A 16,453-nucleotide genomic window follows, 5' to 3' on the forward strand; every position below is an offset into this window, starting at 1 on the left:
GTCTGACTTTTTGTGACGCCGTGTGACTAGGGGGTGGGGGGTCAAAAATCGTCCAAAATCGCGTGACGTCATTTATGGACGGCCCCAAAGGCATATTTCAGCCGTTCACAATAAACCTTCACCTCTTCACAAACAAGTATTGTCTTAAATTTTGATTTAAAGCTTTCGTGACTGCAGAGATTGATATTCTTGGTTCTTTCCGTAATGTCATGTAGAAGGGAAATAATAAGAAAAATACGTAACACGTAGGCTTTCGCGACCAATATTATTCATAATATAGGTTTTTGGGTCAGATCAAGTTGTTTATAAATGTGTCGTAACCCTCCAACACCCGACACGGCCAAACAATCAGAAGTGAATTATTTTGTCCTTTGAAAAACGTGACACATTTTTTACTGTTTGGCCGTGTCGGGTGGTGGAGGGTTACGACACATTTATAAATAACCTATATTATGAAAGCCTACATGTTAACTCCAAATATTAATTTTGCTTTCCTTTGAAGGGGCTCAACGGTGAAATTGACGAAGGCGTTGAGGGTCAGGCGAGGGCGTCAAGCGGCGCCCGCGCGCGCGCACGTGCGGCTCGGCCAATCAGAGCTCGCGCGCGTTCCCGCCGCCGTCATTAAGGAGGCGGGAACGCGTGGAACCAATGAGCGCGCGCCCCTGCCAACCGCCCGCCAACCGCCACCGATTTGGCGGGAAAACGCCGCCGAGTGACGGCGTGAGGGCGCGCGCCGCTGAGGCGATCACGAACTCTGGAGACGCCGTCGGCTTCGAGTCCAACGCCGCGAGCTACGGGCCATGGCTCACGCACAGACGCTGCCGGGCGAGACGGTGTTTGGCGGTGTGACCCCGGCAATGCTGGAGGAGATGCTCAACTCCCTGGCCATTGAGACGTGGCAACCCAGCCGGCCGCGGGAACCGTGTGAAGGGGCCTTCGGGCGGGAAACAGTGGCCGGTCAGCCACATTTTCATAATTTTCGGCCACACCGCCACTAACAACATACATCAACGTGCATTTTATATTGCGGATAAATGTCGTTTCCTCCTAATTGTTGCCACCAAATACCTCACGTGGTTGTGTGTGCATGTGCAGCCGTCATTCTTTACCTTTCCCGTGATTTGGCCCATTAACATGAGCACGGTGGTCGTGTTTTACCGTGAATTCCCGTGAGAAACCCAACCTTACTTGGGATTCATGAGGTACAAAGACCCCTGTTAAACTTCACACGTTCTGTCCACCTGGTTTCGTCTAAATCCCCGTGTGCCTTGAGACAGTCCGGCAGTAGATTGACAGGGGCCGTCATTACTGATGCCTCCACGTTGGTGGTTAAAGCACTGCGTTATGATGATGGAATTAACAAGCATACTATGTATCTCCTTCATGTCTAGATATAACAAGTGTTGTTCACCCTTACCGCCAACTATAAGACCTGGACTTGCTTGTATTGAACCAGTGTTGATAAAATTGTGCACTTCCAGAAAGGCTTTCTGAGAGGAATTGTAAACAAAAATACTTTATATATCGAGGGCGAGATCTATGAGGGTGATATAATGTCAGCTTGTTGACTTGTTTTGCTCGTATCGACGTCGCTAACGATTGTTTCGGTGAATGCTGGGTTTGACTACCAAACTTGGAGTGAAGTTTGCCGAAGATTAAAGCCTCGTGGGCTGCGTTAGCCCATTACCCAAGACACTAAAGAGTTCCCCCCCCCCCATCGTATAGAGGATTACAAATCAATGGGCTTTGGGCCATGAAATCTTGAACTCTAACAAATTAGCCAAACACCCCATCATTAACACTGCAGTAGTGTATGTCAATCTCAAAAAGAAAATGTTCGTGTTGGAATCAGACTTCACATGCATTTTTTTGTTGCTCAATTTAGATTTAATTTTTTAGTTCGAGAAAATATTCACAGACATATCCTTGTCCGTCATCAGCCATGATCAATCCACCGCTGGATTAAGTCCAACCCAACAGCTGATGGCTTATGGAGGTCTTCAATCTGCAGTGGATAGAATGATAGATCATGGCCGATGATGATGTGTCCTGATGTGTCCCACCATGTTTACTCTACTCCATCAAACCACGGGATGCACCTGTGTGTTCTTGGACATCAGACGCATAGAGGGAGTAAATAGCCATTCACTGAAATCGCTCATTCCATTTAGGTTGGCAACAATAGAAGCAATAACATCAGCAAGCAAACTTAACACGACTCACACTGCGCATCTTGTTTTTTGACTGCAGAGGCCATCTTTCTCATCTGTGAGAAATTGCAGCTGCACATCTCCGTCAAGTACCTGGCAGTGGAGCTGTTTGACAGGTACCTGTATAGTATTCCTACCACTAAAGTTATCAGCATCACTTCCTCAGCAGGAGGAAGTCCCACACGTCAAAAGACGTGGGTGCGTTTACATCTCTCCGATGCGTTTTCGGGTCGTACCGTGTGTTCGGTACTACGGCCGATGTTCATAGTCGAGGCAGACAGCGGCTCAATTTCCTGAAAAATCTCCTTGCAAGTGATGCGAAACATCAGACGTCACGCCATACAGCACAACACGAAAGAACAACAGAACTACACTGCAAAAACTAAGCAGTTGTGCTTACATCCTGTTAGTTTCTTCCTGCCCAAGCAAGCATAGGGTGGTGTTAATCTCTATTCACACCGAGGTGGTGGAAATTCCAGATTTCTAACGTGGGGGGGGGGGGAGGAAGTGTCTCCATTTGACAACTACGGACGATTTCCTGGGGTGGAGCGGTGTGGCACTGGTTAGCGCACTGCACTATGAACCTGGCGACATAGTTTGGTTGCTGACCATGGTTAAGATTAGTGGTGATATGTGAACCAGTTGTGCCCCCTACACCTTTACCAACTCGCATTGACCAGCGTGATGAAATATGGTTCAAACAATCCCCACAACTGACGGCCTGGATACCTTCATTGAGCAGTGGATTGACGGGGCTGTAAATGACTTCCCAAAAAAGTGGTAAATTGAATATAGCATTATCTAGACCAGGGGTCGGCAACCAAAATAACAAGAAGAGCCATTTCTTTCCAATTCGGTACAAAATTCAGTATTTCAAGAGCCGCAATGCATCTGAGTACATACTGTACATACGTACATATTGTCAAGAAGCAGCCCGCAAAGAGCCGCATGCGGCTCCGGAGCCGTAGGTTGCCGACCCCTGATCTAGACAGTATTCAATTGTGCCCCCTCTCCGCCCCCATGCCAGTGCTTGTCTATTTACATATTAGCACAACTGCCACCCTATATCTGTTTGTTTCTGTAACTTGATTATGCTACTTGGAAAGTACCATATCATTTAATATTGATTTGTCTTCCAAATATGTCCATGTATCGTGACAGTTTTTGCCCTAATTTGTTTGCTTCATTGCTGTACATTTGTTTTTTTTCTTTAGGTGCCCAAGTTCACTTGTAAATGAGACTATTTTGGTCTCTTGAGTTCTCACTTGGTTAAATAAACCTTGACTTTACAGGTACATACTAGAGCAGACCAAGGTACAGTGCGACGAGTGGCTGAAGGAGAAAGCGGCGGGAAGTTCTGACGAAATTAACTGGGAGGCTCGGCTTCCAGACCTGAAGAGCGAGTTGCTGCTGCTGCTGCGCATGGTGTCATGTGTGCAGATTGCCAGCAAGCAGATGGCTCACTACAAGGTGCAAGAGTGACCCCGAGCCCTCCAATGGCTATGTGTACTTGTGCAGCCCTTGGTAATCTATTGCTGGATGAGGGCATTCCCACACCGTGCTGATCATGGGGTTTATTTGATCATACTTCATGCCATGCTAGTCGGTATAGATTGGTGAATGTGTAAAGCATAGATCTCACCGCACCTCCGATTAGCACGGTTGGCGATGTACTATACGAAATAAGTTAAACATACAGATGTGGAGCATATAATTGGAGTACAATTAATGTTGCAATTACCTCTGCTGGCCACGTTTTCCAGCAGCCTATAACACCTGTAATGCATGCTTCTCTCACATCCAAATATTGTACAAGCTTAGCCTACTTAGCTTTTGAGATGTAACGGGTCATCCGTATGTATGTTGAACTGTGCTAATCGGATGTGCCTTTGGTGGCTTCAACCTATTCATAATACAGGTTTTTGGTTAGATTCCAGATGAGGACCGCTTGTGTTGCGATCAAAATGTCGTGGTTTTTATTATTATTTATATCTACGTGATTTTACTGAAGGAACCAAAAAATGTGAATTGCAATATGTATTGTGTATTACTTAATAATACGCTTCCAGGCTGCGCTGAGTCTGTAGCTATCACAGCGGTTGAAATTATTTGTATTCTCAATTTCGATTGATTCTCTAATTAGTCTTGACCAGTAATAATTAGTTTTTCAACGTTATCAAATTCAATTGAATGTCCTTGTTGGCAAGCATGCTCTGCCACTACTGACAGCTGTGTTTGAGATAATGTAATGTTCCTTTGGTGTTCTTTTAGTCTTACGCTAATGTTACGTCCCGTCTGTCCAATATAGAATTTACCGCGTAAGCAATTGATCCGATATACACCTTCTGTTGATAACTTCGGTAATTCATCTTTAGTACAGGACACTAGTTTTTGAATTTTATGTACTGTACCAAATCTCACTTTATTGTTTAGCTTTTGCAAAACACTGGCTAATGTATCAGTAACTGCCGAGATATATGGTATTTTAATTGTTTTGATAATCTGATCAATTTCAGCAGTATTGTTGTTCGGGGCTTGGTTTGACATTTAATGCTCTGTTAATTTGAGCATTATTGTAGCCATTCAGTCGTAGTGCTTCTTTGGCATGTTTAATCTCTTTCCTTAGACTTTCACCATCTGACTGTTTTTGCCCGATGTATGAGCGTCTTGATTAGAGAGGATTTCTGTGCTGGGTGATGATGCGAATCTGCATTCAGATAGGCATCAGTGTGCGTTCTCTTTCGGTAGACGCTGTGTGTTATTTTACCATTTTGACCGCACAACTGGGATAACACTGGGAAAATTGTAATAAGTTTCGTGTGGGTGTTTGTGTAGATGGTGACGCTAAAGTCTGCCCAAATGCTGATCCAGGCGATGTCTGGGTCCATCATTGACTTGGATAAAATCCTTTCCTCTGAGATGGCCGTGTTGAAAACGCTCAATTATTACATCAACCCTGCCTCACCACTCACACACGTGGACATGATCATCGCGGTCCTGGGTAAGCATGTGTATGAGCAGCTCTGTATACTTAACATTTGCAATGTAAATTATATGCATTAATACATTTTAAGTGATTTCCACCCAAATGAGCAGTGAGACAGTGATCATATTCTGATTACAAGCGCGTCATTGGTGGAGCTTCCTTGTTCTTATGGCAGGAGCCAGTCTCTTATACAGGACAATCATTGTTGACTTGCTCACACAGTGGTAGAAATGTTATCCACCCAGGAGGCTTAATGGGCTGAATAAACCCCAAACCATGATTTTATCGCTGAGCCACTGGCCAGTTTTAGATAGACAGGTAAGCATTATTATCTGCTATGACATGCAGCAGAAACGTAGAATTTTGACGTAAAAAATTTAAATCTGAAGATTTCATAGAGAAACACATAGATTAGAGAATACACTCAAATTAATGACATTGACTGCTTAGAAAAATAAGTCGGCTAAGACAGGAGCCGTCACGAGAAGGGATGATGGCTGGTGATTGAGACTCAGTCATAAACCAGCAGTAGCCAATGAAGAGAACATGCCTGAGAGGACATCCACTCTGGTGAGATGAAACCAGACCATGTGCAGGATATAGATGTATTGTCACACTGCAGGACAAAGAGATTGTAACAGCTTGGAGAGGCCTTCATTCAGAAGTGGACGATGATGCATAGCTTAACGTGATTGAAATTCTTTCATTTTATTCATATTTTCCTGAGTAACCTTTCGAAGTTACGTTTTTTACATACAATATTTGTGCACTGAAATGTTTGTACAGTACTACATATGCTTGAATTACACCCAAGGCGTGCCTTACATAATACACTTTAGTATATCGCCTTTCACCTGGTTATGAAGTTCATGTACATATGTATGATATATTGGTGTGACCCTGTGAATTGCTTACATTGAACTGGTGGACGTATATCAGAATCTTTATTTCTCAACAAAAAGCGACTCAAAGGCACAGATTCCTTGGAAAGTGTTGTGGGGCAGTCGTATAATAATTAACTAAAACAAGAGTGAAGCATTTTGAGGCCACTGGCAAGAGGGAAAAGGTGCTTTTTACACTACAACGCAGGTACACAACTGTACTGTACTTGCATACCTGCTGTAAGAATGTAGGATCAGTCACGTTTGCATGCCAACTGCGAGCACCTGTCAAAATATATCGCAAGTAATAATATCCCTCTGATAAAAACACCAGTGCGGCTTGGCCAATAACAGCGAATAATGCAAAGTTAGAATCAGCTCATCACAGATGCCCGAGACATCCTACACATTTCATAAAAATGCTTGATATTAAAGTATTCCGTCAACAAACCAATGGTTAATATCCATCATCAGAAAAGACCGCGATATAATATGGCTGGGACACATTTGCCGCATGCCACCGCAAAGAATATCGAAACGAGCCTTCTATTGACATCAGAAATTTGGAGATGAAAGGGAAGACGACCAATGAGGAGCTTGATCGAGACTGGGGACATAGCATGTTGGGGTTATTTGGGAAGGGCTCCTGCTGATGGCACAGGATCGTGAAGAGTGGAGGCGTTGGGTTTCAGGATGTCAGCGAACCGAGGACCTAAGCCTCGGGTTTAGCATGATTTAATGTAAACATCGCCCAGATCACAGCTCATTGAGTGATGCCATTGGCAGGGCACAACGACCCCACCTTGCCTGTGAAGACTCTGCACAGCATCAGCCTGAAGGTGCTGGATATGGTTTACCTCATACGAACCGCCGTGTACGACTACCTGCTCCGAGCCACTTCTACCGGGGATGTGTTGGACCCAAGTGATGTGACATACAGGTCTTGTTTGTACTCGTCTTGTACACATTGTGGCTTTCCCCATTAGCAGATTAATCTGATATTTTTACAATGTATTTCCAGAGCTTGGTTTAAAAAGACTACATAAGAAAAACACCAAATAGTTGTACATGTACAGCTCTTGTGATTCCACTGCGTGATTGCGGGGGTCAGTGCTGGTTGAAGGCAAGGAGCAGACTTTGAAGCACTGCAATACAATGCATTTTGCTCCTGTCCTCAGCTGACAATACAGTCTCCACAGTAATCAAACACCTCTTGTGCATGGTGGTCACCCATCCAAGTGTGATGAGACCAGGCAAAGTGGTATGAAAAATGTTAATAGAATAATCAAAGTTTAATTACCATGTGCGGTTCAAACCATGTTCTCGACTAAATTTGTACCAGCAGTGGTAATTGTTTTAGAATATTTGGCATGTTAATGTATTCACACACATCTCCGTGATACACACGTGGGTATGTAGATAAAAGTAAGCGTGCAGGATACCGATAACCTGCGTTTACGTGAGCAGAATTAGTTCATCGCGTACAGAATACATTCTTCACAAGGTGATATGCAACATGAACTCGCTATCACTTCTCGCATGTTAAAACTTGTACACACACGAACCTACGTGTTACTGTATAATACATGTAGGCCAAACTCTTACTTGAGTGCGTCTCAATCCCTTTTTAATTCCACAGTAGTTTGCCCAACTGCCCATGCGCAACCCAGGGAGCTGAGGGCCGGGCCAGATGTGTTTTTTTAAGTACTGCACTACGACCAATGGTGTGCCCATTGCTGAAAAAAAATTCAGGTCACCAACCCAGTTGTAAACACATTCCTGCGGAGGGAGCTGATAGGAACGTTGGGTTGCTTGGTCAATGGCCAGGGTCAACGGCGGCGTGGTGTATTCCACAAATATGCCCGACTGAGGGTGGGAACAAGCCGGCGTGAGTAGGTTAAACGTTGAGTTTTATAAGGGCACCACGGGGTGACCAGCCCCTCCCCACCCAGCCCCACCCCTCCCATCTCCCACCCAGCCCCTCCCCATCCAGCCCCTCCCTGCACGACGGACACAATACCCTGTGGGCTGGTGTAACCAGGAGGTTCCTACCAGTATTAAGCCATAGTATCAGCGGTGTTAATTGTATTAATAGTAATATAATAAAGTCAGATCAACATTAGTGGTAATATTAGTAGTGCAAGAAGCAATCCATATGCCGAATATTTATTCTATACAACTGGCAACCATTGCTGGCACCCCTAATGAGACTAAACTGGCATTTCCATTCAGAGAAAACTTCTGGAGAGTGGAAGGAGACTTCATGCTGCTGGCGGTCTCCGTGATCTCGGCTGCTGCATACTTTTGCTGCTACCCGATCTGCCAGAAGGTATTAAACCCACTCAAAAACATTCCGTGGTTGTGATACAGAACGGAGAAAGCGCCAGACATGTTCATAATGTTTTTCCGCACACAACAGGTGATGGAGCAGGCGTGCAGAACAACCTGCATTCCGGAGCAGGACGTGAGCAACTTTGCGAAGGTGCTGGTTCAGTGCGTGTGGAAGATGGAGGACGGGGCACAAAATTAATCCGCGCATTCAAAGACCTGTAACGGGGGATGCAGATCTTCGCCGACTGGCTCACATTGTCTGAAGCGCGAGTGTGTCACTCTCAATGCAATATTTGTTATTTTTAAGACTTCATCATGACCACGGACCATGGTCAAATTCACTGCAAGATGGACACCTCTCCAAGCCACCACCACCTCTCATGTGTCTGAAATATATTAATACATCTAGCACCTGCATATGAACCAATTTGTTCCATTACTCAGTGATTTATTGCTCAAATAAGCAGAGGCAGTGCTCATCTCCTGTTTAGAGCTCCAAGCCAGAATTGGAAATTCCTCATTCCTATGACAGGGCCGAATTTACAGAGGACAACCACTGTTGACTTTCCCACAAAGTGGTACTAATTTTAGTGACGCTGGAGGGATGATGAGCTGAGTCAATCCTCAATCAGTAATGAACTTGCACTTTTTATGATTGGGAGCAGCTTACTCTACTGTTGAGCCACCAGGCCGGTTTTCATCATTAATGTCTTCCATTGTTTTTTCATTGTTGATATTTTCATGTTAAGAGGTTTAAAATTCCTTCACTAAATGCGACAATGCCATTGGGTATATCCGCCACATGTGTATTTATTAAAAGCAATAAAAATATATACAGGAAAATGTGAAAAATTCTATCGTTTTAACATTCCCACGAGCACTTATTGTACATTCCTTGTGAAAACACGCAAAGATACTGCACAGACAAGCACCGTTTGTGTGTACTTGAAGGGAAACTAACACTGATCACCTCAGTCTGAGTCATAATTATTCCCTGTGGCTGTTTCAACACCCATGGCCAGCTCCTCCTCATGTCCCCTCAATCGATCTCCTGGTGGTAGAGAACAAGACAAAAAACTGATTAATATGCAGGATATTCCATGCACAACGTTGTTGAGGAAGGTAAGGCGTTAAAGCTAATTTGTATAATGCCACACCGATGAAAAAACCAGTCTGAACATGCTCAACCTCATCGGATCTCAGAAGCGTGGTTGAGCCTAAACAGTGCTTTTATGGGCAACCACAATGCACACAGGTGTTACAGGGCACTGCGGGGCTATGTTGTTGGTAGCCCAGGGCAGTCCAGAAAAATACATTGGAATGTACTAGTATTCCCCCTGCAACTATGCATCCTGCCTTCAAAAAGCTTCACTGAACAGAGTGGCAAGGTATGATCATCTTCTTGGTTCTTTCGGTAAAGTCACGTAGAAGGGAAGTAATAAAATAATAAACATAAAATAATTCTCACGACGTTTCGGCCACAACGCAAGCAGCCGTCCTCAGGTGAAGACCAGGTCTGTCGGGGAGACAGCGTCTGAATCCATTCAGACGCTGTCTCCCCGACAGTCACGAAAACTTTAAATCGAAAGGTATGATCGATTAAGACCAATGAATAACAAGGTGTGGGCGAGGCCCTCATCCAGCAGTAGACTGAGAAAAGGCTGTACACGCGATCTAACCCAAAAAAAAACCTGTATTATGGATGAAATGATTAATGTTGACAATGTCATCACTGTTGACCTACGGATGAGCTCAGCGATGGCCCTCTGTGTTCGCTTTTCGAGCTTCTCCATCTTCTTGGCAACATCTCTCTTCAAGTCCCTGAGCAGCACAAATATCCAATTAGATCCAGGTCACATATGCCACGTTATATTATATAAAAAAAATATATATACCTTTGATTGCAATGTAAAAAGTGAAGGTAAAAGGTACTTTACTTACCAGTCCGGTTTTCTGGGAGCAAGGTTGGCCAAATCCTACCAAAAAATACACTTTTCTTAAGACTTGTTTATAATTATTTAGCTTATACAAAGAGATTTACAATTTAGTTTTGCGGTTACAAATATAAGTCACACATGCAACCAGACAAATTACACATTTCATTTTACAATACATAGAAAGTTCATGGAAGCGATACACGCAAGGCAAAGTCTAAAACATAAGGAGTGGTAAACAAGAAGATGGTTAATCTGCCATACCACTTCCTCGATGATTGGTTGAGGCTTTCCAGCTTCCAGCTGATCTTGGACTTTTTCATCAACTGAAAAATAACAGTGAATGTTTCACAAAGGGATCGTGTTTACAGGAAGAAACATATGCTGCAAAACATCCGAGACACTGCTTACCTGATGCTGGTTTGGCCTGAGGCTGCTGACGCATTTTCAGCTCTGTATCTTCTGGAGTATAGTTGCGAAGTTTTAATTCTCTGAAATAAATATGAATAAAAAAGAAAAGAAATTAATGATTGAAAGGTGATATTTATGATGTGGATATTTGCAAGTATATCCACATTAATATTATGACACATGAATTCACAGTGATTATACATTCCACAGGACATACACAGTTGGTACATGTACAGCCCTTCTGTCAATATACTGCTGGATGAGGGCCTCCTCACATTGTGCGGGTCATGAGGATTACTTGACTACACCTCATGACGGTCAGTGCGAGTTGGTGAAAACGGATAGCATAGACGTATAAGCATGGTAAAGTACAATATATGTTTATGCAATGTCCTGCTGTGCTATCCCTATTGAGTATGACTGCACGGCCACCTACTTGTGTTTAGTTTCCTCTTCGGCAAACCTCTTCTCGCCGGGCTCTCCTTCCTCCTGTCCTTTGGCCTTCACACACACATGCATGCATTGTTGGACCATACTTATTTGCATCCCAGATCATTGTAAAAATATTTTTTTCCTCCAAGGAATCTCACCTAGATATAAGGGTATGTGTGTATAGTAGTACCACCATTGTTGGACACTACTGATTTGCATCTCAGATCTCTTTTGTAAAAATATTTTTTCTCTCCAAGGAATCTCACCTGGATATAAGGGTATGTGTGTATAGTAGTACCACCATTTATCAGCCTATCATTGTTACATTTAAGTAAATCAGAACTTTGTTTATTCGTTATAAATCCATAAAAACAGGCCACTTGCGTCAATTATATAACTTGGTCACCACCTCTCTGTCAAGCCAAGCCATCGTCTAATCCATCTCAATGTCATTAAACAACACATCTCGTTCATTTTAAAAGTGCTGTGAATGACACTACAGCTCTGAACATGAATACTGCTATTAATCGTTATGCGTTGCAACCGGTGGGCATAACATGTACACATTTACAAGCCGACGAAATCGGATATTACAGTACGGAACCGAGATGCTTTACCTTCAAAAGTGACCTCTGGTCCACACAGTGCGGGGGGAAGCGCTTTCCCAAACCGCCCTACCGCTCAAGAGTAATATGTAACCGTCGCGTGGCAGTCAAAGATACATTTTTAATTCTCAAAGACAAGTGCAAAAACAGCACGTTGTTTTATTACGTGCGATCATTGGTAAAGGGGCTGAGAAAATCAACTAACTCATTACACTTGAGAACCCGGATGAATCACAGGAGGCTGCCTGGAACTAAACCCTGATTGTCGGTGGTGCCAGCTCAGAGCTCTGCCATCTGAGCCACCTGGCCACCTTATTCTTATTGTTCGATTATCAGTCCCTCCAGAAAAACGCGATTATGCGATCGCAAGATTCCACGCAAAATCAGCCAAAGTCCGCATATTTATGCGGGGGGCGCGTTTTTTCAAATACGCCGCACTTTCGCCGCATAAATTGCAGATTTCCGCGCGCAAAATATGCGGGCTTGCATAATTTCATAATCCCCGCATTTTCGTTGCAAAAAGTCACATATATCTTAGCAGAAAGTTGAAAAATGTTGCGTTTACTTCACACAAGCGCAGCCATTTCCCCTGTTGCCATGGGAACGTTATGAAGTGACATCACTCATTACGCGACATCATTGAAAAGCTGCAAACCCCGCGATGCCAATGAAACCATGATGAAGAGTTTATGCAACTTTACAGTTGTAAGATTGCACTTTTTTGTTAGTAGTATGTAAATTTACATTACTGTAAGACTGTACTGTTACTGTATTGCTTACGTTACTGTGCACTGAAAACACTTATTTTAACAGAAGATGTCTGTTTTGTATAGCTACCTCTGTAAAACAGGAAGCACACATTTTATTTTTTAATATTTTATTTATTCATTTTTACAGAAGTTGTAGCATATTCATTTTGTAAAGCTACAGAACTTGTTCGACTCAATGTTTTGTAAGTTTGAGCCATCTGTTTGTTAAGGTCTGAAATAAAACAAGATGAGAACTTAAATATTCCCAGCACTTTCTGTGATGTAGTATGCTTGGCTTGCTTGCTTATCATAGGAAGTAATAAGAAATGACTCTTTACATTAAAGTAGTAGCCTAGTGAATAGGGTGTTGGGGGAATCACTTTTTTTTTCTCTTTTTCATCAAACCGCAGTTTTTGCAAGTTCCCGCAATTTTTGCAAGTTCCCGCAATTTAATCGCATAAAATTGCATAAATATCCCGCATATTCCATCGCATTTTTTAAGAAAACGTGCCGCATAATCAACGATTTTTGCCCGCAACAATCACCAAAAAACTCCGCGTTTTTCTGGAGGGACTGGATTATAAAACAGCGGAACTGCCCAAGTACAGTTAACTCCATTAGGTGGACATGATCCAAATAATGTTTCAGCAACACATAGATTGGCGTATATAGCTAAAGAATGGCACAGAAACCCAGACTTACAACACAGACCAATAGCTTATAAAGTCTTAAAACAAAATCGAGTGGCGTAGCTATCGAATGTGCAGGTGGTGCATCTGCACCAGGGCCAATGGAGGAGGGTGGTGGGCAATATAGCTGGTGTGTGTGTGTGGGGCCATCAATAACAGTGTTCATAATAAAAAACATTTTTGGGTTAGATCGCGTATGTGTCGTAACCCTCCACCACCCGATACAGCCAGTAAGGTTTGTCACGTAAACACGCCAATTAGTTACTACTTTAGCCCAGCAGTGTGTTGGAGTAAATCCACAACATTTACAATTGGAGTAGTACGACGTTTCGCTTGTAATTACATCCAGTATCATCGGGCGATTTGCCAGAATAGTGAAGCAATCCACCAGCTTTCGGTCTTAAATAGAGCAAGATGACGAAATCACTGTGAACCCATCAGGTGTAGAAATCAGAGGGGGCGTTTATTGTAATTATATAAGATTATTTTCACAGTTAATAAGTGTTTCCTTTATAAGGAATACATTTGTATGGTGTATTACTTAATACGATTCCAGGCCACACTAAGCCTGTCGCTCTCAGAGCGGTTACATTTATTTGTATTTCTCTAAATTTAAACTGATTCTAGAATTAGTTTCTGCCAGTGATAATTAGTTTTACACAACACTTCAACGTTATCAAAATCAATTGAGTGTCCTTAATTTAACACGTCGGCTTTACTTGTTGGCAAGCATGTTCTGCAACTGCCGACTGTTGTGTTTGTGAGTATTTAATATTTCTTTGGTGTTATTTTATTATTACGCTAACGTTAGATCCCATTTGTCCAGTATAGCAATAGCAGTGATTCGCCACTATAGAGAGCGAACTTGGCAGGGCCAAAGGGACACGGCCCAACCCGACCCCCGCCCAGCGCAGGCCCTGCCGAAAACATGGACCACCGCTCAGCTGGAGACCTCTACAGCTGACTGCTGCGGGGCCACGAGGTGATGGGAGCGATGGAAGTTGCACCTGCAGCTGCTTGCTCCTCAGAGCCTTGAGCCGCTCCTTCCTCTGCAGCGCGTTCTCCTGGAGATTCTTGCCGCCACCGCCACCACCACCAGCTGCTGCCGCCGCCATCCCTGCCACACGTGGCGACCCAGCGGCGTGACCTGTTCCCGCGTTCAGAGCTCGCCCCCACAACAGCCCCCCGCTCTTTACGACGCGAACAACCGACTTTAGATGACACTCACGCGTGCGAGTTTCTATCGCTTGGTTATAAACGCGCGAAAAGAGAGAATTGTAACGAGGATGTTGGGACCGCCGCCGCGCCGCTTCGGCTGAGAGGAGGCCGTGGATGGAGCCACGTGACCACGTGACCGCGCGCTCCACCAATGGGGAGCGCGCGCTATCAGCTGGCGTCGCCTAGCAACGCGGCCTACGCGGAAAAAGTTGCCAGAAGCGCGCTCGACTTGCGGCCGTAACGAGCGCCAAACACGGTGGCGATGAAAATAGTTAACACACGAGCTACTGCAGTATAGTTTTACGGCAGCTTGTTCTTGTTATCTATTACTGGGGTTGTTCACTTCAGTGGGGCGGTGGCACAGCGGTTCGCGCACTGCGATACTAATCCAGCGACCCGTGTTCGATTCCTATACAAATGCCTTCACTAATACAACTGACACAGCGAGGCTAAGTTCTTTATGGTAATAACCAAATGTCCGATATTGTGTGCAGTGGCATTCATCCAGCAGTGGATAGGCAAAAGGGGCTATTAAGTTCCAAAACACCCCGCGTAGGGCCCTTCAGATAAAAAGATAAGTCTTGGCACTCCGGATTTCTCAATTAAACATCCTCATTGCAACATGGACATTACACGCCCACCGAGGATATAAGTACGCAGGGTAGTTAGAGGAGGTTGCGGCGGCAGCTTGGCGTGTCGCTATCGAGCAGTGGATTGAGCACGGCAGACGATGACGTCACTCGGCCACGCGCGTGGGGCGGTGACGTCGGTACCAGTCACGCCCCGGGTCGGGTGCTCTTTACAAATCATACACTCGACAAGTACCCAGGTCGGGCGCTTTTCAATATCATACACAAGATTAGTATGCAGGTCGGACGTTTTTACATATCATACACTCGACAAGTACCCAGATCGGACGGTCTTGGATATCATACACTCGACAAGTACCAGAGTCAGATGCTGTTAAATATTGATACCAATGTACTCCCGGTGCTGGTAGTTTAGAAATCATACATTTGACAAGAACCCAAGGTCGAAGATAAAATAAATCGTACACTTGATAAGATCAATGGCTGAAATAATAAATTTGTTAAGATCCGTCATTATTATTCGTCGATGTATAAAAACTTTCTCGGAAGAGTCGTACATATCAGAGGTAAGAAACAAAAGTTCCAGAGACCAACGTGAGAATTTAAAGCCATTGGTAAGGGGTTGCCTATCAGAACTCGATAACATAACGTTGTGAGAGAATGTGTACGGATATGCGAATCAAAATCATGTTATGAGAACCAACTTAATCGGATATTCTTACATGAATAATGCCATGAAAATTCACTGAAATACAATACAACTATTGGGGCATTATGCGTATTAGTATTACATAATGTAAAGCCATTAAGGCAGATATCCTTGCTAGTATTAGTAAATATACGCAACATGATTCAGATATTAACACATTCCTGCGGAGGGAGCTGGTAGGAACGTTGGGTTGCTCGGTCAATGGCCAGGGTCAACGGCGGCGTGGTGTATTCCGCAAATATGCCCGACTGTGAGGGCGGGCACAAGCCGGCGTAAGTTAAACGTTGAGTTTTATAAGGGCACCACGGGGTGACCAGCCCCTCCCCTCCCCACCCAGCCCCACCCCCACCCACCCAGCCCCACCCCTCCCCACCCTCCCGACCCAGCCCCTCCCCACCCTCCCCACCCAGCCCCTCCCTGCACGACGGAAACAATAATCCCCTGTGGGCTGGTGTAACCAGGAGGTTCCTACCAGTAAAATCAGCACTTGGGGTTAAAAGCTCATTGGGTTTACTTATTCGAACGAAGCTATGTAAACCCTCAAGACGGATATGCTTATCCGAACTATGCTATATAAACCCGTTGGGACGGGTATGCTTGTCCGAACTACGGTATGTAGAACGCCCAAGTCGGATATGCGGATGCATGGTAGGGAATGTAATCCCCTTGAGTTGGATATGCGGGTCTGCGCTAGGGAATATGAATCGT

At 44.3% G+C, this 16,453-nt stretch overlaps 2 protein-coding genes across 2 annotated transcripts; one reads left to right on the plus strand and one right to left on the minus strand.

Moving 5' to 3' along the window:
* Window positions 1-709: 709 nt before the first annotated feature.
* On the plus strand, window positions 710-9,245 carry CNTD1 (cyclin N-terminal domain containing 1). Its single transcript, XM_078604057.1, has 7 exons — window positions 710-957; window positions 2,251-2,326; window positions 3,503-3,680; window positions 5,046-5,211; window positions 6,864-7,017; window positions 8,310-8,406; window positions 8,497-9,245. The coding sequence occupies exons 1-7, from the start codon at window positions 801-803 to the stop codon at window positions 8,605-8,607; spliced, it is 939 nt and encodes a 312-aa protein (XP_078460183.1). The 5' UTR covers window positions 710-800; the 3' UTR covers window positions 8,608-9,245.
* Window positions 9,199-14,596, minus strand: CCDC12 (coiled-coil domain containing 12). The gene is made up of 7 exons (XM_078604058.1): window positions 14,236-14,596; window positions 11,190-11,254; window positions 10,754-10,833; window positions 10,607-10,668; window positions 10,350-10,384; window positions 10,153-10,229; window positions 9,199-9,459 (listed from the first exon to the last, which is right to left on the minus strand). The coding sequence occupies exons 1-7, from the start codon at window positions 14,341-14,343 to the stop codon at window positions 9,380-9,382; spliced, it is 507 nt and encodes a 168-aa protein (XP_078460184.1). The 5' UTR covers window positions 14,344-14,596; the 3' UTR covers window positions 9,199-9,379.
* Between the last annotated feature and the right edge of the window lie 1,857 nt (window positions 14,597-16,453).

This window comes from Lampetra planeri, chromosome 21 (assembly GCF_965212315.1).
Source record: "Lampetra planeri chromosome 21, kcLamPlan1.2.h2, whole genome shotgun sequence".
Lineage (NCBI taxonomy): Eukaryota > Metazoa > Chordata > Hyperoartia > Petromyzontiformes > Petromyzontidae > Lampetra > Lampetra planeri.

What these genes read in the sequence shown, in the direction of transcription:
- CCDC12 (XM_078604058.1), bottom strand. Translation starts at nt 14,343, where the DNA reads ATGGCGGCGGCAGCAGCTGGTGGTGGTGGCGGTGGCGGCAAGAATCTC. An exon ending in AACCAATCATCGAGGAAGTG is followed by an intron (nt 10,385 to 10,606) that starts GTATGGCAGATT and finishes ATTTTTTGGTAG; the next exon opens with GATTTGGCCAACCTTGCTCC. An exon ending in GCTCCCAGAAAACCGGACTG is followed by an intron (nt 10,230 to 10,349) that starts GTAAGTAAAGTA and finishes TGTGCTGCTCAG; the next exon opens with GGACTTGAAGAGAGATGTTG.
- CNTD1 (XM_078604057.1), top strand. Translation starts at nt 801, where the DNA reads ATGGCTCACGCACAGACGCTGCCGGGCGAGACGGTGTTTGGCGGTGTG. An exon ending in CGGGCGGGAAACAGTGGCCG is followed by an intron (nt 958 to 2,250) that starts GTCAGCCACATT and finishes TTTTGACTGCAG; the next exon opens with AGGCCATCTTTCTCATCTGT. An exon ending in CATGATCATCGCGGTCCTGG is followed by an intron (nt 5,212 to 6,863) that starts GTAAGCATGTGT and finishes TGCCATTGGCAG; the next exon opens with GGCACAACGACCCCACCTTG.